This window comes from Astyanax mexicanus, chromosome 3 (genome assembly GCF_023375975.1).
Source record: "Astyanax mexicanus isolate ESR-SI-001 chromosome 3, AstMex3_surface, whole genome shotgun sequence".
NCBI lineage: Eukaryota > Metazoa > Chordata > Actinopteri > Characiformes > Acestrorhamphidae > Astyanax > Astyanax mexicanus.
Window position 1 is genome coordinate 34,842,447 of NC_064410.1, and position 26,252 is coordinate 34,868,698.

The 26,252-nt window shown below is 36.4% G+C and overlaps 1 protein-coding gene across 2 annotated transcripts; it reads right to left on the reverse strand.

The window, feature by feature from the left end:
- Nucleotides 1-1,251: 1,251 nt before the first annotated feature.
- On the reverse strand, nucleotides 1,252-25,330 carry si:ch211-195b13.1 (STKc_SGK domain-containing protein). Of its 2 annotated transcripts, none has more exons than XM_007254735.4 (13): nucleotides 25,085-25,330; nucleotides 6,697-6,772; nucleotides 5,741-5,804; nucleotides 5,588-5,631; nucleotides 5,408-5,465; nucleotides 5,217-5,300; nucleotides 4,985-5,116; nucleotides 4,715-4,827; nucleotides 4,478-4,601; nucleotides 4,249-4,344; nucleotides 3,978-4,133; nucleotides 3,800-3,889; nucleotides 1,252-3,314 (listed from the first exon to the last, which is right to left on the reverse strand). In XM_007254735.4, exons 1-13 carry the CDS (start codon nucleotides 25,110-25,112, stop codon nucleotides 3,147-3,149), a joined length of 1,233 nt encoding a protein of 410 aa, XP_007254797.1. In that variant the 5' UTR covers nucleotides 25,113-25,330; the 3' UTR covers nucleotides 1,252-3,146. The 2 variants fall into 2 exon arrangements, with proteins under 2 accessions (XP_007254797.1, XP_007254796.1); XM_007254734.4 differs by lacking the exon at nucleotides 25,085-25,330 and adding an exon at nucleotides 7,733-7,925.
- Nucleotides 25,331-26,252: the final 922 nt, after the last annotated feature.

The following is a 26,252-nucleotide window of genomic DNA, read 5'->3' on the forward strand; positions in this document are numbered from 1 at the left end:
GAATATGATAGTTAGCTGGTGTTCTGTCTATACTAACATATCTGACCAAGCAATAGGAGCTTGGTAATTAGTCAATGAGTTAAATAAGATGAACAGAAACTAAGAAATGTGCTTATGTTAGTTAGGAAAATTGTGTTTATGCTTTTCTTTTCTTCTTCTCACAAAAAAACACAAACGATACAGACAACACCGCCACCTAGTGCACAGTGTTTATTCAGAGAAACTTTTCAGAAATTACTTATAACCCTGCACCTAATAAAAAACAACTAAAATCTGGTTTAATTTAAAGGTTGATTTAATAATTTGTCATATCATTAAATCTTTTAAAATGGACTAATTCTGCCTTTAAATCATGACATAAATATTTATTTATGAGAGTATTGTACATGAATGCCACTAAAATATTTATTTTAATATTTATATTTACCTAATCTTGGGCTAAATTGTAGTGGCAATGGTGATTCACTACTATAGGATCCAATATCTTGGTCTAGAAAACTGACTTTTCCATGTGAATTTTTACATACCTGGTTCCTTCTTATCAAAGTGTTGTTAATATAAACAGTTAAATATATTGTCATATTGTGATACATTTTTTAATTGTATCGACAATATGCTTTAAATATTCATATCAAGGATCTCATCAGTGCTTAAAAAACACTAACCCAACTAACCCAATTCAGTTTTTGCTGCACATAATTCAATTAACAGGATTTATATCACTCTATGTAAGAATATGTATTCTTACATAGAATACATATTCTTACATAGAGTGATATGAATCGTGTTAATTTGATGATATGCAGCAAAAACTGAATAGAATCACTATTATCCATTAAATAGTATTTGAAAAGCACTTTTTAAGGATCTGCCACTATGGATGCATTTTGTCACAAGTCAAAATACTGTCAATGCAAGATTTAGTGCACCACAGACAAACAAATAGGCAAAGGTTTACAAATTGTTACAATTGTTTCTGCTGTGAAGCTGTACATACATAAATATATATTTTTATATTTTGTTGCAGTAGTATATTCCTGACAAAAAACATTTTAAAGAATATATCTATTGCAAAAATAATGTGATATATTAGGGTCATATCATCCAAATATATAGGAAACTGTTCAGCATCCTCTTCAGGAGGAGAGTTTGACTGACATGTTCATGGTTATATATCTGCAAGCAGGCCAGACCTTCTGTGTGTGAATGATCCCAGTAGAAGTTTGCCAAGAAAGGACAGGAACACACCTGTTTATTCACCCAGACCAGGGTGTTTGTTAAAGAATTTATTGAACATTTTTTATAAAGATAACAATTAAATATTTCATAGTTCTAGGGATTTCATACATGGATCAACTGTATAGTACAGTATGGCATGTAAATAAATATACATGAAAAAAGTATAAAATAAAGTCAAAACTTCCAAATATGGAAGAAAATAAACTTGAACTGTATTGCGTTACCTTTCTAAAGTGAATAGTAAATACTAGCATTGGTCCGATGATAAACATAAAACGCACATGCCTTTGCTGTCTATGGTGGTATATCTAATGAAAGGAATTGTCTATTTAATTTAAAATATTTATGCTTTATCGACCATAATGTAGTATTGCCTAATCTGTAAAGTAGTCACCGCCTACATCTCAAGTTTATTGTTCAGTGTTTCATTGCACAGTAGTCTCTGTCCAAATGGAAAGTCATACAAGTAAAATAGGGAAATGTGGAAAATCTCACACACAGCCTCATACGCACACACAAACTCTCATGCAGAAGGATGACGAAATGCATAAATTAGCTGGACAGGCACACAGTGCGAATGAAAATATTCACAGTACTTTTTTTTGTGCCGGTACCTAGAAGAGCTGTATATGACCCACACTGTTTTGAGTACGGGGCATCAGACAACCGTGCTAAAACGATAATAATAATAATAATAATATGTAAATGGTATTACTGGTACAAAATATACAGCCCATTCTCTGTTTAATGATAAAGTGATAATATATATTTCTATGAACAAGCAAAGTGACCTATCACACATACAGTAACACAGTATAAAAGTGCTGGCTTTGGAGAAAGACAGGAGAAGAAAGTACGTGTAAGACACAAAGCTCCATTCGGGGTGTTCAGAAGAAGATCTACTTATTCTACTGTGATGGTCTACGGTCTACCTCAACCACATCTAATTCTGATAATGGAAGAAATCTGATATATTAAGGGAAGCAAAATGCAGCAATTTTTTTAAATTATCTTAATTCGTCTTCATTTTGAGCATTTATCTCAAAGCAGTTGGTGGATGCAGTTTGGAAAAATCTGCTTTGTAGGTATTAACACATGCGTGGGTCCAAACATGCTGCGCGCCACAATGCTGAAACACAGCTGATTAGCAAAGATGACGCTTGTCATTTAGAGAGCCTGTAAGACGTCAGTCATGTAAGCCGTACTTTTCTTGATCCTTTTTATCCCCTGTGTGCAATAATGCAAAAAAAAAAGTAAGAGAGAGTACCATTCATTTGACGTCTAGTCTTAAACGTTTGTCAGAAATGTCTCAAAAGGTTTGATCATATGCAAACCCCTCCATCCCTCCCACCCCTACCCAGGTAAAGTCAGAAAGGCATCTTGCCCAGTAGCTGGTGCCATCATTACAGGGCCATGTGGCCAAAAGCCTCGTCGTTAGTTATTATTATTATTACTATTTTCATTCTTTAAATGTTCAGGCACTTCCTAGCTTTCCATCCGTAGTCATAGAGCTCAGTCCAGTCGTACAGCAGTCAGAGAATGTAGGAGTCCCCGACACAAACTTGGCACGCTCAGCATCTGCTTCTGGTTTAAGTCCAAGATATGAAGATGTAAGTCCTGTGGATATCCATAAAACCCGTGTGGATGATCACAGAAGTCCACAGCAAACGAATCCTCCTTCCTCATACAGTACATGTGCTCCAAACAGCAGATAATGCCAACAATCCAAACATATTAACAAAAAACAAAACAAATCAAAAACAAACAGTAGTCTCCTCCTTCATGGTCCCTCTTATTGCGCTGAAGAAGCAGCCGTCATATCTCTCTCGCAGCTTGTAGTCCGGAATGGGGAAGTGTGTGTGGTGTGCGTTTGTTGGTGTGTGTGAGCACGGAAGAAGAGAGTATGGCTACTGGAAGGCAAGATCAGCTGGAGGTCCATAGGAAAAGCCAGGGAAGGCGCCGGCTGCCTCTCGGACACTGCTGGTCACGTGCAGGTTGTCAGTGTTGAACAGGGAGGTGGACACGGGCAGGTGGGTGAACTCAGGGTCAAAGTGCCGAAGGTCGGTGGGACCAGTCTGCAATTTCATAAAAGTAACTTGTGTTACACATGCAGTATGAATATATACATACCCATTTATAAAAATGTAAAAATGAAATGTATGAAAAATAATGTGATGTGAACGCAGTTTGAATGAGCTGGTTTTATAATGTTAAAATATTATGTTTGCTATCTTCTCCAAAATGATAAATTCATGATAGAAAACTCTTAATATGTTTTTGCTATTGTGACGTAATGTATATCAAAATATTCACTTCCTTTTTGCAAAAATAAATAATTCTATCAAAAAAACAACTGGTGTACATTTATTTTCTAATATATATATATATATATATATCACTACTATGCAAGTTCTTTCCTGATTCACATTTAAATATCTTGTGTTTTTTTTAAATAATTCAGCATAGTATCAGCAACAGAATGCGAATAATGAATCAAATTTGAAATATTAATCATGAGTCCCTTTCTAAAGAACTGTATTAGAATCAAAATGTTTCTTACCACTGAGGGGACGAAAGGAGGGCTGATCTTTCTGGCCATCAAGTCGTCCCAGTTGATGGGTGAGAAGAAGGTGTGGTACTTCAGTTCCAGCTACAGACAAGCAAACGTAAGTCAGTCCTTGTACACTGTAGTGAAATATTTGATATATACGCTCACATAGTGTGAATTAAACACTTACAAAATCGTCCTTCACTCCCAGCCTCTTGGTCCGGTCCTTCTGCAGCAGACCCTCCAGCAGCTCACGTCCAGCGTTAGAGACGTTTGGTTTCAGCACCAGAGACTTGTGGAGGATGTTGTTGTACATCTCAGCAGTGTTGCGACTGTAGAAAGGAGGCTATAGAGAAAAGAGAGAGAGAGAGGAACTTGTTTAGAGTTTAGCCTGGTTAAAAACAGTGACACTACGTTCAGTTGCATTTGGCAGCTTGTTATTTGCATTGTGATTTACTTACCAATCCATAGAGCATCTCATAAAGGACCGATCCAAGGCACCACCAGTCCACTGTGCGGTCGTAGGCTTGTTTCTGCAGGACCTCTGGTGCCAAATACTGTGAAAAAATAAATATTCAAAATTAGGCAAATATGTACCAACATTTGAGTCATGTAGTAAAAATTGTTTTAGAATTTCTTTCTAATCGAAAGAAGATTAAATTATCATAAACATTAGCTGCATTATCTTACCTCAGGTGTTCCACAGAAAGTTGTTGTTGTCCCATTGGGTTCCAGCCCCTCCTTGCACAGGCCAAAATCGGTCAACACAATGTGGCCCTGGGAGTCCAGCAGGATGTTCTCTGGCTTGAGGTCTCTGTGGGAATAGCACAGAGTCAGATGCCAAAGCTGCTACACAGACACCTAATTTGACCTCAAAGAAATCTGGGCCAGGCCAGTCTGTCTGCTACCATGAGCATGAGAGCGTACCTGTAAACAATGTGGAGCGAGTGGAGGTAGCCGAGAGCACTGGCAATTTCAGCAGCATAAAACCTGGCCCTGGGCTCCAGGAAAACCCTCTCACGCTGGAGGTGGTAGAATAACTGCAAAAGAAGAGATTTACACTGTAAACTATCTATATGATAATGCATTTCATATAATGCTGTAATGTATGTAGTGGATTTTATTTTTTAATTTCAAGAAAATGTAAAAGCTTCCACAGCTAGTGGTGTGTTTTAACTGCCAGTGTATGAAATTTACCTCGCCTCCGTTGACGTAGTCCAGCACAAAGTAGAGCTTGTCGGTGGTCTGGAAGGAGTAATGTAGACCCACCAGGAATGGGTGTTTGATGTTCTTCATCAGCACACTACGCTCAGCCATGATATGCTTTTGCTAGAAGGAGAGATAATAAATTAATAAAAGTTTTTATTAAACATTTATACATTTTATTCTTGAATTTCCTGACAGTATTCTTCACATTAAAAGTTCTCACCTCCTTTTTCTTTAGAATAATTTTCTTCTGTAGCACCTTCACAGCATAGTACTGCTCAGTCTCCTTGTGTCTGGCCAGCAGAACCTGAAGAGAGAGAAGATTTCAGTGATGAATCTCAATTCGGTAAATACTTTTCATAATTTCTCCATTAAAGCCCTTATTATTATACATATTGAACATATTTGGCTCACCTTTCCAAAACTACCCTTGCCAATGATCTTCAGGTAATCGAAGTCACACGGCTTTATCCTGTTGGACAAACAAATATAATACAGTCTGTAAGCCAGCTGAAAGCTGATAACATATATATACTGGGTGTATAAATTAAATGAAAGTGAATGCAGATTATAGAATGTAGTTTGGCCACTTACTGAGTTTCCTCTGCTAGAGAGCTTCTGGGGTTGGTCAGGCAAAACTGGATCAAGAAGAAAGAAATTATTTAATTGTTTATTCAGTCATAACGTAACGCATGAAATTCCACTAATATGAAGATTTGCTTCTATAAAAAAAAAAATCATGCATACCTGCTCTCTCCCCAGTTCTTCATTCTGGTTCTCGTCGATCTTCAGAAAGGATCCGACCTGAGAACTAAAGTGAATAGAGAAGTTTAGACAATGCTATGCCTTTGAGTACAAGTAGATGGCAGTATTTAGAAGGTGCATTTTTAAAAGGATGTTGATTTTTAAAAAGATGTTCCGTTTCATTAAAAAAAATAACATTTGTCTACACTTTGCTAGTGTACATTAGCAGGCCTTATGCAGATTTAAGAAGGTTTAGGAAGTTTACAGCCTACAGTTTGTTATTTGAGTATTTGTTGGGATTGTTCCCAAGTTTGTATTTCTTGGAATATAACTCAGCTGTGTACACTTAAGGGTCTTGGATGAATCTGGAATATTCTCCCAGAGAAAGAAATCTGCCATCTGGAGGTGACAGATGAGGTGGTGGGGAATTTTCCACTGGGGTAACCTACATGGCCGACACCGAGACCAATTGAGCTGGTCTCTATTCACGCGTAATGCAATTAGACGGTTATCCTCGTCTAGGGGACAAGAGGGATGTACTTTAACATGCTTACTGAGCCCAGGAGGCGGCGGCGGAGGCTGGGCTGATGGCTGGCTACGAAGCAGGTACTATTCTGGTGTGAGCTTTGTGGCGTAAGACAAGAGATTAGGCTATTCATGGACTATACAGCCTCACTCTGGTACAGTTACATGCACCTTAATTGGATTACTGGGCAGCAATACACTGACCTGGGTTCAGTTGTACAAATAGACTCATTAGGTCACTCTAAGAAGCTGGGATGAATGAATAAATGGATGACTGGGAATTTTCCAGTGTGCCAGTTGAAACCTTCATCCGAGGCCATATGTTATCTGCTGGCTGATTCTATCAGTATTTGCACACTGTGTGTTGATAACAGGTATTTTGAATGCATGTTTGCATTTGCATTGAAACCGGATGCAGGAAATAAGCTACTTACTGTTGGCAGATATGCGGGCTGGAGACCAGTTTCTGAATGAAGTCATTTAAGCCCATCTTCCTCTCTTTGATGAAAGCTGTGGATAAAATAGAGAGAGAGAGAGGGGCATTTACGTCAGTGGGGGAGCCACAGGAGGAGGTCCTTATAGAAACCCTACTTGAGCAAATGAGCAGATTGAGGAATACACTAAAAACCCAAACACATTTTTATAAGATGTTTTCCTTCCTAGTTATATAAGCTAAGATCATTTCAGAGCGTGAGAATCCCCTTTGATGTGTATTTATACCAGTTTATGTCTGGGTTATGCAACACTGAGGAAATTCCTTTCTGCTGTGACATTCACAGCGACCACTGTGCCCCCAACACTGTACCACCCTGACATAACAATGTACCAGTCACCTCAATATACATTAGAATACACTGTTCACAAAGGAAACCACACATAAATACATACATACACACACTCTTTCTATATATATAAATGTATAGAGACAGATATAAAAAAACATAAGATTATAAGATGATGTTTTTTTTTCAATGTGTTCAAACATCAAATCACATATGTACTGCAGAGATGGGATACAGAACAACCAGCTAACCAAACACAATTAATACAGGATGCCATGAACTTGACAGCTTAACGTGAGTGGATCAATATTGTCAATCAGTCTAGTGCAAATCAATGGGACTCCATTGAAAGCTGTCTGAATGAGTGAGCTCCTCTCTCTCTGTTTGTGTCTCTCTGTCCGCCAGAAAATATAACATTACAGATTTTACATTATTGTCAGCAACTATAGAAATATGGATCCCTTATTTATTCTAAACACACTAGTATTACTAGGTACATGTAAATAACTATTCAATTAATAAATCTCTTTTCAAATCTTTTTCCATCTTTGTTTTTTGTTTACATTACTTAATTTTTTGTTTACATTACATTAATTACATTTTATTATATATTGTATCATTACAGCATGACAGAATTAAACAGAATTACAGTTAATTTTTTAATTTCTCAGAAACTGATTCTACATACCGGTGAGGACAGAAACGATGCCCCTCATCCTGCAGTAAGTCAGATCGCAGCGAGCCTCTGTCACAGCCATGTTCATTATGATAAACCCGCTCTTCAGTAAAATCCAGTAAGACCCGCGTCTATAACTGCTGTAGGAACAACTACACCGCGCGCTTCCCCACTGCCTCCTGTCTCTGTCTCCTGCTGCCTCCGCGCGCTGCTGCTGTTTTTATACGGAACACGTGGTCCGTGGGTTTTTTTGCTGCTTTTTTTTGGAGGCGAGGCCGTTGCGTCACGAGCAGTAGCGAGGCAACGGTGGTACCCTTGACGTCACACAGGCCGCCCACCCTCGCTCTGCCTGTAGGGGGCGCAGCGCGGCGGCAGCGGCAGCTTCTCGGCACCATGAGCGCAAATGAACCGGGCGAGCGAGCGCGCGTGAGTGAGATAATCCGTTTAAAACGAGCAGATCTGATCGGCTATATGAATGAGCTGCCTGTAACAGTGCAACGAATACTACAGCAGCAGCAGGATAGAGTCTAATATACAAGCTGTAGATTTATAATCAAGAGAGAGAGAAAACTAGCGAGAGAGAGGTGTTAATATGGGCTTTTATTTTATTTGGTTATTATGTGACCCATAACTAATAAAATCATTGCGGTACGTACACACAAACACAGGAAAGGGAACACAGGATGGTTGCACAGCTCAACTGGTTCCCATATGAAGCTAGGGTATTCCAGGTGGTTGATATGCCAGGTGTTGTGTTTCTAGATGCTTGTTAAGGGTTTGTTAAGTGGCTGCTAATAAATATGGTCGCTAAGATGTTGCCAGAGGTGTCAAGTAGGGAATTACAAATACTTTGTTGCCTAGAATATTTTTGTTATCTATACTTTAGTGCAGTAATTATTTGTCAGCCATCACACCTGCACACATCACTTCACAAGAACATGGCACAAGAACATGGCAGACATATGTATGACGATAAAGATGAACTGTATGAAGTGCTATAGGCCACTGTGGTATAAGCTTTTGTCCTTAATGGCATTTTTTAAAACCAGGCTCTTATTTATGGTAATAATATTATTATATATTTTTATGAATATATATTTAGAATTGTTTACATATTTTATGTGTAAATTCTTGTAATGTAGGGTGTTTCCTGCCAATGTTAGTCTCCCTACTATCAAATAAAATCTTTCCGCTGAGCATGCACTAAATTTAGATGTAGTGATCTAGTGGCTACACTGCAAAACCAGAACAATGATCTTTAATATTATATGATTCACTCTTTCTGGTGTCCACACTGTAAACCCATATGTTGTTTGAACCCAAATGATTTAAGTCTGTTTTATATAAAATTGGATATTTCTAAATTGAGTTGGATATTTCTTTTTGAGTTAGTTGAACATTTGTGTGCACATATACTGTTCTATTCAAACTGAGATATTTGAGATGAACCAACTTGTAATAACTGAGTTTAGTCTGTTGCCATTAACAGCTTCTTTTCCATTGGCTTCTGTCACAATCTATTTGCATACTGAGTGTGTCCAACAGTTTCTGACTAACACTCACCATCAGTGTGTAGTGATTCCCCCTGGGCTACCTTACAAATAAATCAACTTCCAGTTTAACTTGATGCTATAAGTTATGCTAATTTAAGATTTCATTTCCTATTACTTAACTTTTTAAGGCAACCGGTTTCCTCAATTTTTAAAGTAAATTCAACTTATCCGGACTTACAGTGCAGTATTACCCATACACATAGTATTATCACTCTTTAAACACAACTTTAATCTCCAAACTGCCACTTTGGGATGCAATATTAAATCACCAATTGTCTTAAAAGCAGGAATCATACTGTACTTCTGTTGGCAGATTTTTGTGAGCAAAATTCTATACATTTCTATTGAGATTTACCTCCGTGAGAAATTTCGAAGCAGACACACAAATCTGACACTGCACTGGCCAGATATTACATTATATTATTGCTGTCATGCAAAAACCTTGGTGACATCACAGAAGACAATATATGTAAAGATCTGGCGTAGTGGTGGTAACTTAGTTACAGGTGCAAGTTAGCCCTATAGGCTAAACAGAGCTGAACACATGCAGAAAAATGCGTAAATTCATCCCCCAATTCTACTATATGTATTTAATTAAACTAAAACTCAGTGTATTGTGGTGTGGTAAGTTTATACAGACATGGCATAGTTTATACTGTTTATGGTTGGTAATTTGGCGAACATAAGGCCATTCTCAGAATACTGTGCTTTTTGGGCATCAAAAAATGGCTTTATTTATAAGCATACCAAATTTATCATATTTGTCACACTGTAAGGCACATTTAAAATCATTGCCAGAATCTGGTGTGCCTTATATATGTATTTTACCAGTCAGGTTGTAAGGAGCAGTAAAGCTACTCCGCTGAAGTGCGGCTTTATATGGAGTGAATTTTGTGCCAAAAGTTTTACGTAAAAAAATAAAATCCACAATCAAAATTTTAAGAATCAAAAGTAAAACATGTATGTTGCAAATTCAAAAGAGAAAAAATATATATCAAATATATATATTTAAATATACTTGGTTATTTTATTATTCTTTGCACTTATTTGAAAATTATTTTAGTTTGGATTTTGCCAGTCTTTGTTTTCATTTTTGGATTTTTTTGGATTTTCTGTGGATTTTTGTGGATTTTGCTGCTAAAGACTTTTGCTTCTGGAATCTCTGCTTTGCTTCTGCTTCATTTTTTTGGTTCTGATTTTTGGCACACTTTTCACGGGTGGGCGGGGCTTAGAAGAAGGCGTTCCCCTTTAATCTCTATTGGTCACCTACCCTGAACCCTCGTCTGAGACAGACCACGCCCACCCCGCCAGCTTCAAGCGCTCTTCCAAACATGGCAGAGCGAACGGGGTTCAGCTCACAGCAGCACCAGCAGGTACTTTTCCAATTAAATTTCATACAGACGTTATGTTTAATGTTATATTCTTTTTTAAGTAAGTGTTTAACTCTATTAAGATGCTCATGTTAGCGGGGTGTGCTAAATATCCATGCTTAAATTATACTAGTTAGTTAGTGAACACTAACCTATCTAGTCAGTGAGTTAGCTAGTTTCCCTAGGTCATCTGGTCAGTGAGTTAGTGGGTTAGCTAAGCTAGTTAGGTTACCTAGTCAGTGAGTTAGCTAGTTAACCTAAGTTATCTGGTCAGCGAGTTAGCTAGCTACTTAACCTAGGTCATCTGGTCAGTGAGTTAGCTAGCTACTTAACCTAGGTCATCTGGTCAGTGAGTTAGTGGGTTAGCTAAGCTAGTTAGGTTACCTAGTCAGTGAGCTAGTGGGTTAGCTAAGCTAGTTATTATGCCCCAGGGTAAAGCCAAGTAAGTGCTGGTTAAGGTTAACTAGCTAACTCACTGACTAGGTAACCTAACTAGCTTAGCTAACCCACTAACTCACTGACCAGATGACCTAGGTAAACTAGCTAACTCACTGACTAGGTAGGTTAGTGTTCACTAACTAACTAGTATAATTTAAGCATGGATATTTAGCACACCCCGCTAACATGAGCATCTTAATAGAGTTAAACACTTACTTAAAAAATAAATATAACTTTAAACATAACGTCTGTATGAAATTTAATTGGAAAAGTACCTGCTGGTGCTGCTGTGAGCTGAACCCCGTTCGCTCTGCCATGTTTGGAAGAGCGCTTGAAGCTGGCGGGGTGGGCGTGGTCTGTCTCAGACGAGGGTTCAGGGTAGGTGACCAATAGAGATTAAAAGGGAACGCCTTCTTCTAAGCCCCGCCCACCCGTGAAAAGTGTGCCAAAAATCAGAACCAAAAAAATGAAGCAGAAGCAAAGGAGAGATTCCAGAAGCAAAAGTCTTTAGCAGCAAAATCCACAAAAATCCACAGAAAATCCAAAAAAATCCAAAAATGAAAGCAAAGACTGGCAAAATCCAAACTAAAATAATTTTCAAATAAGTGCAAAGAATAATAAAATAACCAAGTATATTTAAATATATATATTTGATATATATTTTTTCTCTTTTGAATTTGCAACATACATGTTTTACTTTTGATTCTTAAAATTTTGATTGTGGATTTTATTTTTTTACGTAAAACTTTTGTCACAAAATTCACTCCATAGCTTTATACAGGAGCACTAAGGCAGTATTAGCATTAGCCGCTAACTGTGCTAAGTAACACAAAACACTAAAGGCAATCAATTTCCATAATGTAAAATAATGAGGCTAAAAATAATTTTAAAATGGCTTTACTATATATCATATATTACATCACTATGATGTTGCACTGAAATTGAACCATGCAAAGTGAGAACTGTATCCTGATTGGCTTTTATATGATTAAGATGATTAAATACTTTGCTATATATTTATTAGTTTATTAGTTTAAATTAACAACAGATTCTACACGGTGTAAAATTCAATATTTGAAATTTTAAAATGCAAAAGTTGAATTACTTAAGTAGATACAGATACATGAAAAAGCTACTTAAGTACAGTAATTAATTACATTTACTTTGTTACTGTTCACCATTGTCTGTATATTAAATGCTTAGACTTTGTTATATTGTATAGCGGTATAACTAGATAAAAATTATCTGACCCTCACCAAAATTATTTGATATATATATATATATATATATATATATATATATATATATATATATATATATATATATATATATTTACTTACAGTATTGTAGGCATACTGTATTATTTGGTTTACATTGGTGTAGTTTAACTGGCCTACGTTGTATTAAAGTGAAAGTGGGTTATCACAGCGCACGCTGCTTGGAGTCACCTCATAAGTCAATGACACGGACAGCTATTTTAGAAGCAAAAAAGTGAAAAAAGAAGAGTGGATCTCCCTGAACACGTGAAGAGTATGAATCCAGAATGCACATAACTTGTACTAAAACACATTTTTCACTTCTAATAATGCCAAATACTAATAGTATTTGTACATCTAACCGTCTCTCCCTACAACATAATACTAAAATAAATATCCAGTATTTGTCGCTGTGTGCCCCCAATATCAAAATGACAGATTTTTCACCACTGTGACCTTTCAAAGAGAAAAATCCTAGTCATCAGAATTAAGCGGTTTTTATGTGTTTTTTTGCCCCACTACATATTAGAGTCAGTTGCACACAATAACCCCAACTCATCGTACATCATACATCTAGCTGTACAGAGTGTCTGGGATTATACAGATCCAGCAGTAATGAACCCGGCCTATGTGAGAGTCCAGCGTTAAATCCGCTTAAGATTTCTGAAGTTTTCACTGATTAAACACTTTCAGGCCAAGGTCATGAGGACGCTACTCAGCAGTAGCTTACGTAAGCTGATGTTACGCGCCCCATCAGGCCTCTCGCAGTCGCCCTGTCCGCAGCTACAGATGTGGTCCACTGACCCTGTAAGTTATATAACTGTGTCATAATCATTTTAGCTGTCCACTGCCCACTGGTCTATAACTGCTCAGTGTTACTATGGTGACAGTGGTCAAAGATAAGATAAAGAAATATGATAGCCGGGAAATTTACAAATTTACTGGATGGTCTATATTATCCAACATTCTTGTTATTTTATTATTTTTGAAGCTGGATGAATTTAAATTACATAATTCATATTTATTTTTTTCTAATTTCTAATCTTAATTGCTAGAATGATTAGTGCATCTCTTGAGAAACATATTTAAATACATAGAAAACCATAGATAGAAATATAGGAATAGTTGATCTCTTAAAAAATATAGAAATTCTTAGGGGTAATATTGGGGCAAGATCTAACACAGGGTAAAGTAGCAACATCAGATTACAATCAATTTCTGTACTGTACTGTTTTGTCACAGTAATGCCTTCTATGTTGTTTAAATCTTCCTTTTTCAAATAGACAAATGACTTACAGTGACTAGTTACAGTCTCCACACTGTGGGGTTAGTTTATACACTATTACAACTAAGCAAATATTCCCAAAAATACATTTACAGCAGCTTATGTGTTTTGGACATGGGTCATCAGAATTGTACTTTATATGTAATGGAAATAATATCTGTTTTTATTTTTGTATTGATCTACTGCCATGTGGGATTTAGGTGGGCTATGTGAAATGGTTGCTCTGCTGGTTAGCGATAAGGGGAACTTTTAATGTTAAACAGAATTGTAAAATGTATTGTAAATGTAAATAAATGTTTTATTCGAGAATTATGTTTGTGTATGTGTTTTGTTTGGGCTTATTTAGTTTTAACTGGAGCTGCGAAGTTAGTGTTGCTTAGGAAAAACAGAAATGACGCTAAGAAATGGTGCTAACTGCAAACATAAATCATTGCAAACTCACTTCAAACTGTGTAATCTCTAATTGATTAGTTTATGTGATTTCTGACACAATATGATTCACTGTTGTAAGCATGAAAAAAAGCAAGGAACATAGCTAAAATATAGCATTGCTAATGCTAACTTAATTTGCCTGAACCCTGCATTGAACAGAGGGGGTTCATAAAATGCCTTGTCATCAGAGTTATCTGATAGCAGTGGTGCTGAGCTGATCTCAGACAATGAGCTCTGAGAAGATGTGTTACACAAGAGCAGGATCTGGGCACGTCGTATCAGCTGAGCTAATGAGCTACATGCTCTAAGCCTGAGTCCAATCGCATGAAGCCTTCAGAGTCAGGAGGCCAAAAGGCACAACCGGGAAGAGTCTCCTCATCATTCTCGAGAGTCAGGTGACCAGGAAAGTTCCTTCACGCGCTGACTTCTATTCTAGCCTCGTTTTACATAATAGAGGCTTCATGGCTGAGCAGAGAGAGACACTCCTACTGTAGCAGAGCAAAATTTCCCCAGAGCTTCAATCACCGTTGTTTATCTCTGAGATAGTGTAAGCAAGAAATCTCTCACATTTTCCAAATAGACGCTTCATACACATGATCGGTACTGATCGGTATCACAGCTTGTTAATTTTGTTTTGTAGCAAGCTTTTTCAGTTCTTTAAACTCTTGTTTGGGTTTTTGTGTTTTTTCACCTATTCTTCCTTATAAAGGCTTTTTGTTCCGTGTGATTTCTGAGCAGTCTTGTGTGCACTGGACTTTTTAAACCTACAGGTACAGGTTTTTAAACCTACTTAGGTCAAAGGATTGTATGAAAGTGGGCAAAACGTCAGACATGGATCACAAAGTGGACTAAAAATAATATGCCTTAATAATTATAAATACATTAATAGAATGCTTCACCTTTAACTTCTGTATCTTTTAATGAGATCAGTTTATCTTCTACTCTATTATTAATTATTTACTGTGACAAAGGTGCCCAAATATTTGGCATTTTTGATGGTACAGAATTCGTTTAAAATCAGAAATGAATTGATATGAACAGAAATGTTTCAAATATGTTTTGGTTATATGATTATAAATGTGAGTGAACCTTAATTATCTACATTAATTATGATGTTATAGGCCTATTAGTTTGTCTTTTAAAGCTGATGTCTGTAAGTTTTGGGATTTAGAGTCCGTCTCTGCTAAGCCTAATATATTCATTCTAAAAAATGGGTTGTGGCTGAGCGCGCTCTCTCTTTCTGACTGGACATAACCTCGAATCGGATTCATCCGCTCTGATTCCAGGTTATGTCCAGTCAGAAAGAGAGAGCGCGCTCAGCCACAACCCAGTTTTTAGAATGAATATATTAGGCTTAGCAGAGACGGTTGTTCCAGTACCCTGGTACCATTAAACACAATATGTTGTCCCTTCTCCACTCAGAAATGCTTCTAATTTCGGTTTAATCAGAGGTGAAAAAGTACTAAACAATTGTAATTGCTAAAATTCTACTCAAGTAAAAGTAAAAGTACCCATCTAAAAATCTACTCGAGTAAAAGTAAAAAAAAGTACTCAATTTAAAATGTACTTTAAGTAAAAGTTACATAGTTACTTTTAATTATTTGATGTAAAAAAGTACAAATCATGAATTAAATAATTATTAAATTCAATAATTTGGACCTTTCAGGCAGTATTTGCTCAGACCACCCCATAAAAAACATTTTATAGAACAAGTGGCATAGGTTTCTATGATCCATTTTTTTCTTTAATGTTAAAAAGTTAAAAGGTTATGGTCATATAGGTGACTATAAACCGTATTTTTATAGTTTTACAGTTCATTATTATTTTTATCTTGCCGTTGCTATGCTTTAACTGCTATGTACATGATTTTTTAACATCTAAGCAGATTGGTTAACGTTCCCAATACAAACGTAAGGAATTATTATGAAAAACATGAAACCTTACAAAAACATGTTGGTCAGCGCATGTCGATGGGTAGCATAACTCGACAGAACACCGGTTCCCCCAGCACAGCTGATTTACACAGTGTCTTTCCCGCTAACCATAACAAACACTACATGGAGAAGTTCAGCTGCGCTGCCATGGAGAACAAAACTCAATTCTTTTTTATTTAAACAATTAGTTTTTTTCCCCCAGCATTTAATTTTTAACTCAGTAATGGGGAATTTTCCAATGTAGTGAAGTAAATTACTTGTGTCAAAATGTAAATTACCTATTTTAAAAACTACTTTAAAAATTACAAATTACTCATAAAATCTACTCAATTACAGTAATGTGAGTAAATGTAATTAGTTACTTTCCACCTCTGTCGCTTTAAATGAATGGGCTGGATGAATATTCTTCTGGACTGTTCTGTTAAAGCTGTTGGGGTGGGCTGTGTGTGTATCAGTGTTGTAAGGTAATAGCAGTGTGATCAGAGGATAGCTCTGGATCTGCTGGAGTCTCTTAGCAAACCTGAGATTTTGGTGTCTTCTGTGACACACATAAATGTGTGTGTGTGTGTGTGTGTGCGTGTGCCAAATGTCTGGACAGCTTCATCTGTTATTACATTACATTACATCTCTCTCTCTCTCTCTCTCTCTCTCTCTCTCTCTCTCTCTGTGCCAGGCAGGCAGGTGGTAGAGCCGGGTTTGTCTCAGAGGGTGAATCTGGCGTCACAGTCTGACTTCCGGACACTTCCGCCGGGTTTTCGAGCTGTTGCTAAGTGACGGTCGTCTTTGGCACATTTGCATAACACAGTCAGTGCAGTGTGTCTGTGGGTCGGGTTCCCTTCTGCCACACTGCAGAGTGTGTGTGTGTGTGTGTGTGTGTGAGATGGCAGGATAGAGTGAGTCATACTCACCCTCCAGCCTGATATCACACACATATACCCACAAACCCACCCACCCACACACACTCTGTGCTGCTGCAGAGACCTGGGGGGGGTTTCATCAGCAGGATTTCCCCAGTGATCCCCGGCCTCAGGGGAGGGTCCCTAAATCCCCGGCCCAACAACTCACAAAAACAATCAACCACTTTTACACCAACTCATACACACTTTTACCCCTTAACACCCCATGTATGGAGACCTATAGGGTCTTTATAATGGTTATTTTATACACTCTGTATGAATGATCTTTGTCATACCTCTCTCTCTCTGTCTCTGTGTTTCTTAAGCTTTTCAGAATTCTAAACTACAGATGATCATGTTGAATTTGTCAGTTTGCAGTAACCGAATATGTTAACCTTCAGTCAAATTAGTATAGAGGAAATCAATCCCACTCCTGTAAATATATTAGTGACTGCATTAGTAACAGTGCTGGCGAGGAGTGAAGCTAACGGCTGTTAATTTAATCCTCTTGTTATGATGTGAGATTTTATTTCCACCAGGTCGGGGGGAACTATCATTTGTGTTTCTAGCAGCAGGGTATAAAAATATACACTTATTTTTACAGTCTTTCAAAATAGGAATGTTTTCCCATCGCTTTGTCTTAAGAGAATTTCATTATTGAGAAATTAAGTACATTTTTGCTGATATTTGATTTATTAAGTTGGTAGTGAGAAATTGAGTTAATATTTCAAGTGCATAAGTCACTATTCTAAAATATCATGGTTAATTTAAGGAGCATTAATGTCATGTTTTTGGAAATTAAGTCAATTTTCCTAGAGTATGTGCTCAATATTTTAGTATTTAGTATTTTAGCAATAACACTATTCAGGAAATTCCCACTATTTTTAAGAAAATAAGTTATATTATTGAGAGATTTTGTCAATATTCCAAAAGAATGCGTATTCTAACAAATGATGTTTTAAATGAAGAACATTATTCAGTATTTTGGAACATTTAATTATTTTTAAATAATAAAATACGTTATGTATTTAAAAGATCATATATTGCTATTTTGAGATAGTAAGTCCATATTCTATGAGCATAGACTTTTATTGAGAAATTTTGTAAATATCCAAAAGAATCAATCTCACTGTTTTCAAATATTACCTTTTATTTTAAGACATTCAGTCAGCATCATTTTGAGCTATTATGTCTCATTTGTTTAGTCTTTTTAAGGATATAAAACATGTTTGAGGCATTGAATCAATGTTTAAAAAAAACACATTTGAAAAAAATCGGTAGCATTTTAAAATAAGGCTCCTTTATTTTATTAATGGTTATTAATTTGGTTGTAAATACTTTTAAAACATAAATAAGCACTTACAACACAAATAGAAAGAAAAACAGTGAAAAAGAAATTTAACATATGTATTAAAATCATATAAAAAGTCCTTTTAGTCATTTAATATGTTATTATAGTTAAATGAATAAAATTATTAACAGATATGTTAATGCTGACTGATGGAAAAGAAAAAGTAAGATAGGCATCTAGTAAGATCTGAGGTTTAACAGTATAAATGAATTTTGAATCACTGTTTGGCAAACAACAGGCCACTGTTTCCATTTCTATTTATGTGTTTTAACTGCTTATTAATGGTTTATAACCTAATTATTAACCATTAATAAACTGCTTTGTAACCTATTTATAAACCCTTTATAAAGGAGCCTTATTTTAAAGTGGTACAGACAATTTCAGTTGTGCCCTATAGATAATCTACAATTCTCTAGTTGTTAACTAAAATTTGTTTAATCTACAGTTAAAGTTAGAGTAAAGTTTAGTTTTAAGTAATGGTTAAAGTTATGAATGTTTAAAAAAAATCTAGCTAAATACATTTCTTATTGCATTTCTTGTGCCAAAATCTCTCTGGTCTGAGCTTTTAAAAACAGTTTGGAAAAATACAATCATGCTGTTGATCAGGCAAAATTAATGTTGTAGATCAATAGACTCAAAACACTAAAATAGAGCTGTTTTTTTATCAGCACTAAACATAGGATGCTAAGGGTCTCTACATCTGACGGGCAGTGTTTCTATTCTTTCTCTGTGTTGTTAAATACAGATTGTTGTATGAGCTGTGTATGAGCTGAGCTGTGTGTGTGTGACTGTGGTAAAGCTGGACGAGTGCGTCTGTGGGAGTTTAGTGGACACTCATCGCCTTCTCTACGTCCCACTCACTGCCTCCAGCATGCTGATCTGCACCCCCGCAAAATCTGACCTTTCAGAAGAATGCAGTTCACTCACAGACTGTGACTCAGCACAGTTTCATTACAATAATAATTACTTTTTGAGATTAACATATTTCTGAATGTATGGATGATAATTTTGACAATGAAAAGTTAGACACGTACTGTACTGATACTAGTTTGATGTTTGGTGAGGGGCACCCTGGACGGCTAAGAAAATAAACAAATAGATCCCTGACCCAAAAAAATATCACCTCTTTTCCACCCTCACTGATCCAGATAACAAGAACTGAAGCTCTTATTCTGGATATATTATGAGAATAAATAAATGATAAATGTTTTGGATAGTTTATTTGATCCAGTGTATGAAATCAGGACAAAAAACAGCCCATTTGTTCATTATTAGAAACTCTTTTTTTATGCATATACCTATTAAATCTACAGCAGTTTAGCCCCACCCACTCACACTGAAGTTATAAGGAGTGTTTCAATGCTTTTTGGATGAGGCACAATACAGGTTAACAGCCCTATTGACACAATAACTGAAACAGCCAGTTTATTTCAGAGAGTAAAATGGCAGTGTTAAAGCAATTGAAAAGCATGAATAAGTGCAAAACTGAATTATGACAATTTATGGTTTATAAACTCTGTAGGATATGGGTCACTCAAAACTGTTTTGTGTGACAAAGTTTATTTCTACATTATTCTTTTATACATATTAATGATAATGTTTTTTTAAGACAATCATTTTATTGTAATTTTAGATTTTTTTGTGTTAATGCATAATTTATTTTATATATCTACTTTGAGTCCTGCTTGCAATGCTCATTAAAATATTAATAGTCCGGCCACTTCGTAATGTTGACTTTTTGGAAGATTTCTATATTTTTTTATAAGAAGCGAGAGTTCAACTAAAACTGTCACGTCTTATGCCAACTAATGAGAAAGCTAAAGAAAAAGATATGCATGAAGGGCCTCCAGTATTTGGCCTTGACATGAGCACACCGGCCAGTGTACAACCTCACTTACAAGATAACACCTCACAACTTATACAGGTGTGGGCATTTCCAAGTCATCCTTTGAGGATCAGCTCTTCATAATCAATCTAGACGCTGCTATCCTGTAAAGTTTGTAATGTCAGTGTAGTTAGAAGTTCATCCAAGACAAAGCTACACACAATCAAAACAAGTTCTGTGGCATTTTTCCTCATCATACTACATTAGGGTGACAGACATGAATGGGAATTAGACAGGCATTAGAGTCTGAGTTAAGATTACATACTCAAATCCTCAGCAGCGCTCTGCTCCCAGTGTTCAGACTGGCTGACCTGGTTCAGTTCAGACAGGTCATAAACAGAGAGCAGAGGACTTTCTAACTGCATCAGCAATAAACAGCTGTGGTCTTTAAAAAGGTTCTTAACGCTCACTGTGTGTCAGCATGGCATGAAGAGACATATTCCATTTTGGTTGCTTTGTTTTTGTTTTATCAGTCCACTTATTGTCATAAATATCCTTTTGTTTCTAAAAAGTACACATGCATGTTAGAAAATTCATCATTGTTGTGTCCAGCCTGTCTAAATTTAATTAGCAGTAGCAGTTTAGAACCAAAAAAGTAACTTAGTCAACTTAGTAACTCATTAAAGCAGTTTTTACTGGTACAAATTGGATTTTTCTTAGTTCTGTAGCTTATCTAACCTCACAATAGTAGTAACTATGAAAGCCCACATTTTTCACTTGCCATTCATTTTAAGAGCCAGGTGTGCTCTGACTTTGGCAGATTGCTATTTTAGGGGTGCAGCTACCTGGATGTGTCTAACGCTTCTCAGGAGTGGAAACTGAGCGGCTCATTCACACTCATCATTATTGTTGATGTACTGTATTTTTCGCATTATAAGGCACACAGGATTAGGGGCACTATCAATAAATGTCTATTTTCTGGTCTATTTTTATATGTAAGGTACACCGGACTATAAGGCGCATTTTATGTGACTCTAGTAAGGAACAGAATGTCGCCATGTTTTCCTTCTAATTCAGCATGTCTCACTACTGGGTGGCGAGATCTTTAAAGCTAAGCTAAGTTAAGTAAACAAAACTGTAATTATTAAAAAAACAGAAGAGTCAGACAAGTCAAATGAGAGCTGGATGTTAATCTACACAGATTTCTCTCTGTTTATTTGTGTGAGTAAAGCGCTTCTGTTGATTAACAGTAAACTTAGATTTCCAGATTCCCACTGAAGCTATTAGAATTAGCGGCTTACCACTAGCAGATAATGCTAATGCTGCTCCAGCAGTGCTAGCCGGAGTTAGCAGCAGGCTAAAGGCTGATAATTATCACATCTGAACGGCCAAAGATCTAATGCTTAGCAAGGTTAGCGGCTAATGCTAATACAGCTGGAGAACTAAACTGAAACTCCTGTATAAAGCTGCACTTTAGCGGAGTGGGTTTACTGCTCCATACAACCTAACTGGTAAAATTCATACATAAGGTGCACTGATGATTTTTGAGAAAATTAAAGGATTTTACGTGTGCCTTATAGGGTGAAAAATACAGTAAAGTTTGCATAGCTGCTAAAAGGCATGTGCTATGGGTTTGTGCACTGCTGTCTGTCTATGTATGTAGAGCAGGGCATGTGGCTGTGCTAATAATTCACTGGCAAGATAGCAATTAACGTCTTGATGTCTGTCTAGGTTTATTTCAGTAAGTGGCGAACCTGTGTTTTCTGCCATGATAGCGATACACCATGCCCACCGGAGAGATTGTAAGAAATAAAGCTAATAAGAAAGAATGAATTTAGCTGAGAAAAGCTGTTTTCCAGAGCCTAGGTTCAGTTAGGGAAAGACAGGTCCTTGATAGGACAGTCTATTGAAGACTCCTTCTCAGCAGCCTGTTGGTCACACATATATAACAGTATAGCGAGGCTTTATGGTGACGTCAGTTTCAAACATCCAATAAAGACATTGTGGTGCCAAATTTGTGCGCTACTTAATTTCTTACCAGAAATAAATAAAAGCTTTAAAACTTTTTAAAAACATTTTAAAGCAAAATCTGCTGCAGGGGCTTCATATTCTGCCATTCTGACCAATTTGTGTTTTGGTGTTTGTCCTTTTTTCCTATACAGAGAATTGTGGGTAACTAATAGCTCATCAGTGCATCAATTGTGTCTTAAAAGAAATATATTCTATTACTTGACTGTAAATGAAGTGTCCTTTACTATGAAACAACCTTCAATGAGGTAGCAGCCAAGAATGCAGCCTATCTTAATTGCAGCCAGTAATTGTGGAAAGAGAGAGGGGAAATAAAGAAAATAGAGAAAGAAGAAGAGAAAGAGATAAGGAAAAAAATCTATAGATAGAGAAAGAGAGAGAGTAACCAAGAGAAAGATGAAAAAGGGATGAAAGCAACAAAGATAAGAGATAAAAGAATGGAGGAAAGCAGGGTAAAGAGAAAGAGAGAGCAGTGGGCTTTTGCTCATTCAGGTGAAATGAGACTATTGGATCAGACTAAACTGGATTATGTGTGGGGTTATGAATGAATGGTTAAAGGATGGAGGGATGAATAAAAGGATTGTGCTCAGGCAGAACAGGCTAATCTGTGGCTTCAAAGCATAATTACGTTAAAATCATTTTCTAAAAACAGATTAAAAAACTGAAGTTAATACTGTTATAATTCCCTCATCGCAAAACAGAGAAGAGCTCATGAATAATAAATATCAAACAGCTGCCCATAGGTTCTACTCATGCCAGTGGATACCAGGCATTTCAATGAAAAACCACAACAATAATAACTGAGAGTATGCTGTACAGATTGAAATAGAAAATGCTGGCAGTTTCCTGCTGGACGTTACAGGTTGAGTTTTCTTCTTTGTAGTTATTCTGAATATAGATTAACTCTCGCCTGCTTTCTCCTCTCTTCTAATCTTTCAGAGCATTGCATTTTCTATGCAGCCTGTAAGTTTCTCTTACGTCTGTTGCGCAACCCTGCATCCATTATTCATTCCCTCTCCTCCTTTTACACTGAAGGAATTGCAGCATCTTCATTTTCCTTCTGTGTTCTAAACTCTAAGCTGTTATTGTGGTTTGTAATGCAAGTATCTACTTTGAGTCAATAGCTGAATTGCAAGCAGCTAATTACATAAAATGACTAAAAAACTCTGAAAAAAGTGAAAAAAGTATAATGTCACACTATCGATATTAATTGTCATATTTAAGACTGCATACCATACAGTGGTAGTTAAAAATCTGGACACACTTTCTCATTCATTGTTTTTCTTTTTTTTTTCCTACATTGTAAATTAATACTGAAGTCATTCAGACAATGAAGGAAAACAAACCAAAATGCTCTGTGAGGCATTAAACTGGACCCTTATCTGGGTGTAACTTGCGGTTTCTGAGGCTGGTAACTTTGATTAACTTATCCTGTGCAACAGAGGTAACTTTTGGTCTTTCTTCCCTGGGGCAGTCCTGATGAGAGCCAGTTTTTTCTTAACATTTTTGATTAAATAACAATCCTTAAACAATATCAGTCTCTGGGGTAAACTTAACAAACTGCACTGGATTATGTTGCTTTAGATGATGAAATAAAGTTGTCATGCTGCTTGCATTGTAGAGTTCATCTGCACTGTTACTATGGCATGATTTAGACCAGAATGTACACTGTTTAATGTCATAACTTTGCCTACTATTTCCACACGAACAATCCAAAATCCGTGCACATTAGATTTTATAAATTAAATTACACAAATAATTTAATGACTTTACAACTCCATCACCATCACCCAAGTTAAAGACATTCTAGTTAAATATTCTGATAAGTGTATTCATTTTTAACATTGTCTCAGGTTAGCATTGCTAGAAATACCAACAGTATTTTGATGATCCAAACACTATAAAACATGTCCACAGGTAGAAGTTGTTTAATACTGTGTTTACAACTGATTAGACATAAATTAGACACCAACAGAAGAGCTAATAAACTGTATAATGCTACTGCTTTTCCCCACTGTTAATTAACAATGCAGCCATCTTGGATTCTTGGATTCTCAGGCTTGGTAAGAACATTCCAGTTTAAATGTTCTACTAGGATCATCCAGTTCAGAGTAAAATGCAGCGTAACCCAGTGATGCTGATTCAGTTTAACCTTTTATGTGTTGTGCGAGTAAGTGACCCAGTGCTGGGTTATGCAACTGGCCTAGATTAGATGCATTACTGCGTTTTTCTCCTTTACATTACCCTACTTAAATAAAAAACACACCTCATTTTATTAGAATGAAGGGTTAATATATGATTAATGGAATACGCAATCCTATTCAGATATACAGCTCTGAAGAAAAATAAGAGACCAGTTTCTATGATTTTTCTAGTTATAGGTATATGTTTGAGTCAAATGAACATTCTTGTTTTATTCTATAAACTGTGAACAACATTTCTCCCAAATTCCAAGTAAAATATTGTTATTTAGAGCATTTATTTGCAGAAAATGAGAAATGGCTGAAATAATAGCAAAAAAGATGCAGAGCTTTCAGACCTCAAATAATGCAAAGAAAACAAATTCATATACATAAGAGTTCATAAGAGTTCAGAAATCAATATTTGGTGCAATAACCCTGTTTTTTTATCTCAGTTTTCATTTTGACATGTTTTCCTCCACCAGTCTTTCACACTGCTTTTGGATAACTTTATGCCACTCCTGGTGCCACAATCCAAGCAGTTCAGCTTGGCTTGATGGCTTGTGATTATTTCTTTTTATCTTGATTATATTCCAGAGGTTTTCAAATTCAAATTTCAAATTTTTAAGAGCTGTACTGTTTTTTTTTCCCAAACAAATGCTGTATTTTAACTTTGTGTTGCTTTGTTAAAATCAGTAGGAGCACCACATTACTGAATGCAGTGTTTAATTTGATAAAAGCAAATTTAAAACAAAATCAATGAACATTATAAAACATTGTTAAACCCAAAATAAATGGAATGAGAAATCTTCTTACCTATAAATGATTTCTTGCCGTTCTTCATGTCTGCAGTGCTTCTTTGAAAATATGGTGGCGAAGATAAGAAGCAGGGTGTGGTCTTTTTATATTTGCATCCCTAGAAGTGCATCATAGCACACATCTAGTGAGAGTGTGTGTATCTGTGTGTGTTTCTTAGAGAAGCTCCTTGCTGGTCCAGTAATGGTAAAGTTGAGGTACTCCTCTCTAATTCCAAACTGTTTCCTTCCTACATTGCATACTTTTCTTTATGTTTCTCTCTCTCTCTCTCTCGCTCTCTCTCGCTCTCTCTCTTTCTCGTCCTAGTGGCTCTGTGACGCACGGCACCTGTCCTCACCTGGTTCTCTGTTGCCACACCAACAAAACAAAGGTCCAGGTGTCAGGTAACAGGGCGTCTCACCAGCATCACACCCCCCCAGGGAACGTCTCCAGGTTACACACACCATTGGGATAAGGACTAACACACACATATAACCACAGTTATAAATATATTCCCCTATTCCCCTGATTGTACATCCAGTACAAAATGTTCATCATAACCGGCATCTGTTTTACATCAGCCGGCAACAATTTCTATTGGTCCGTTTACCTTCTACAATGCCCAATAAACATGAGTTGGAATGCATATGATATTACATTAACATTCATTTAAAATAAAAACTTTAGTTTGACTTCAGTCACATTTTATTTAAACATTTAAGAAATGTCCAGCAATTTCAGTGCTGTTTAATACCATACACTAACAAGCAAGGTGACATGTGGTATTTCATGACATAAATTAATATTCTGATCTCTAACAAAATGCTTAATTTCAGAAATATTAGTTTTTTTTGGAGAATCAAGGGTTTTGAATATAATACTAAACTGAAAGTACATGATTTAAATACAGTATGTGCATACTTTACTCACAAGTCTAATACATCATCACTGTTCCTGCCAAAAGAAAGTAAACTGAGAGACGGTGACTGTGTTGATGTTAGGCAGTGGGTGGAGAGTGAGAAAAGCAGCAGTAATAGTGAACAGTGAATAGTGAGTAACTGTGTGTTATTACTTTCAGGAGGACGAAAGTAGTTGTGCGGAAAAAAATTTATATTTAGATGTTTATATAAGCATTACTGAAAATGTGCTGCACTGGTTTTACAGTACTTGTTTTTCAAAGTATTCCAAT

Coding starts and splice junctions, on each gene's coding strand:
- si:ch211-195b13.1 (XM_007254734.4), bottom strand. CDS start 7,808: ATGAACATGGCTGTGACAGAGGCTCGCTGCGATCTGACTTACTGCAGG. Junction 4,828..4,984: donor ACTACGTCAACGGAGGCGAG/GTAAATTTCATA, acceptor CTTCTTTTGCAG/TTATTCTACCACCTCCAGCG. Junction 3,890..3,977: donor TGGGAGTGAAGGACGATTTT/GTAAGTGTTTAA, acceptor GCTTGTCTGTAG/CTGGAACTGAAGTACCACAC.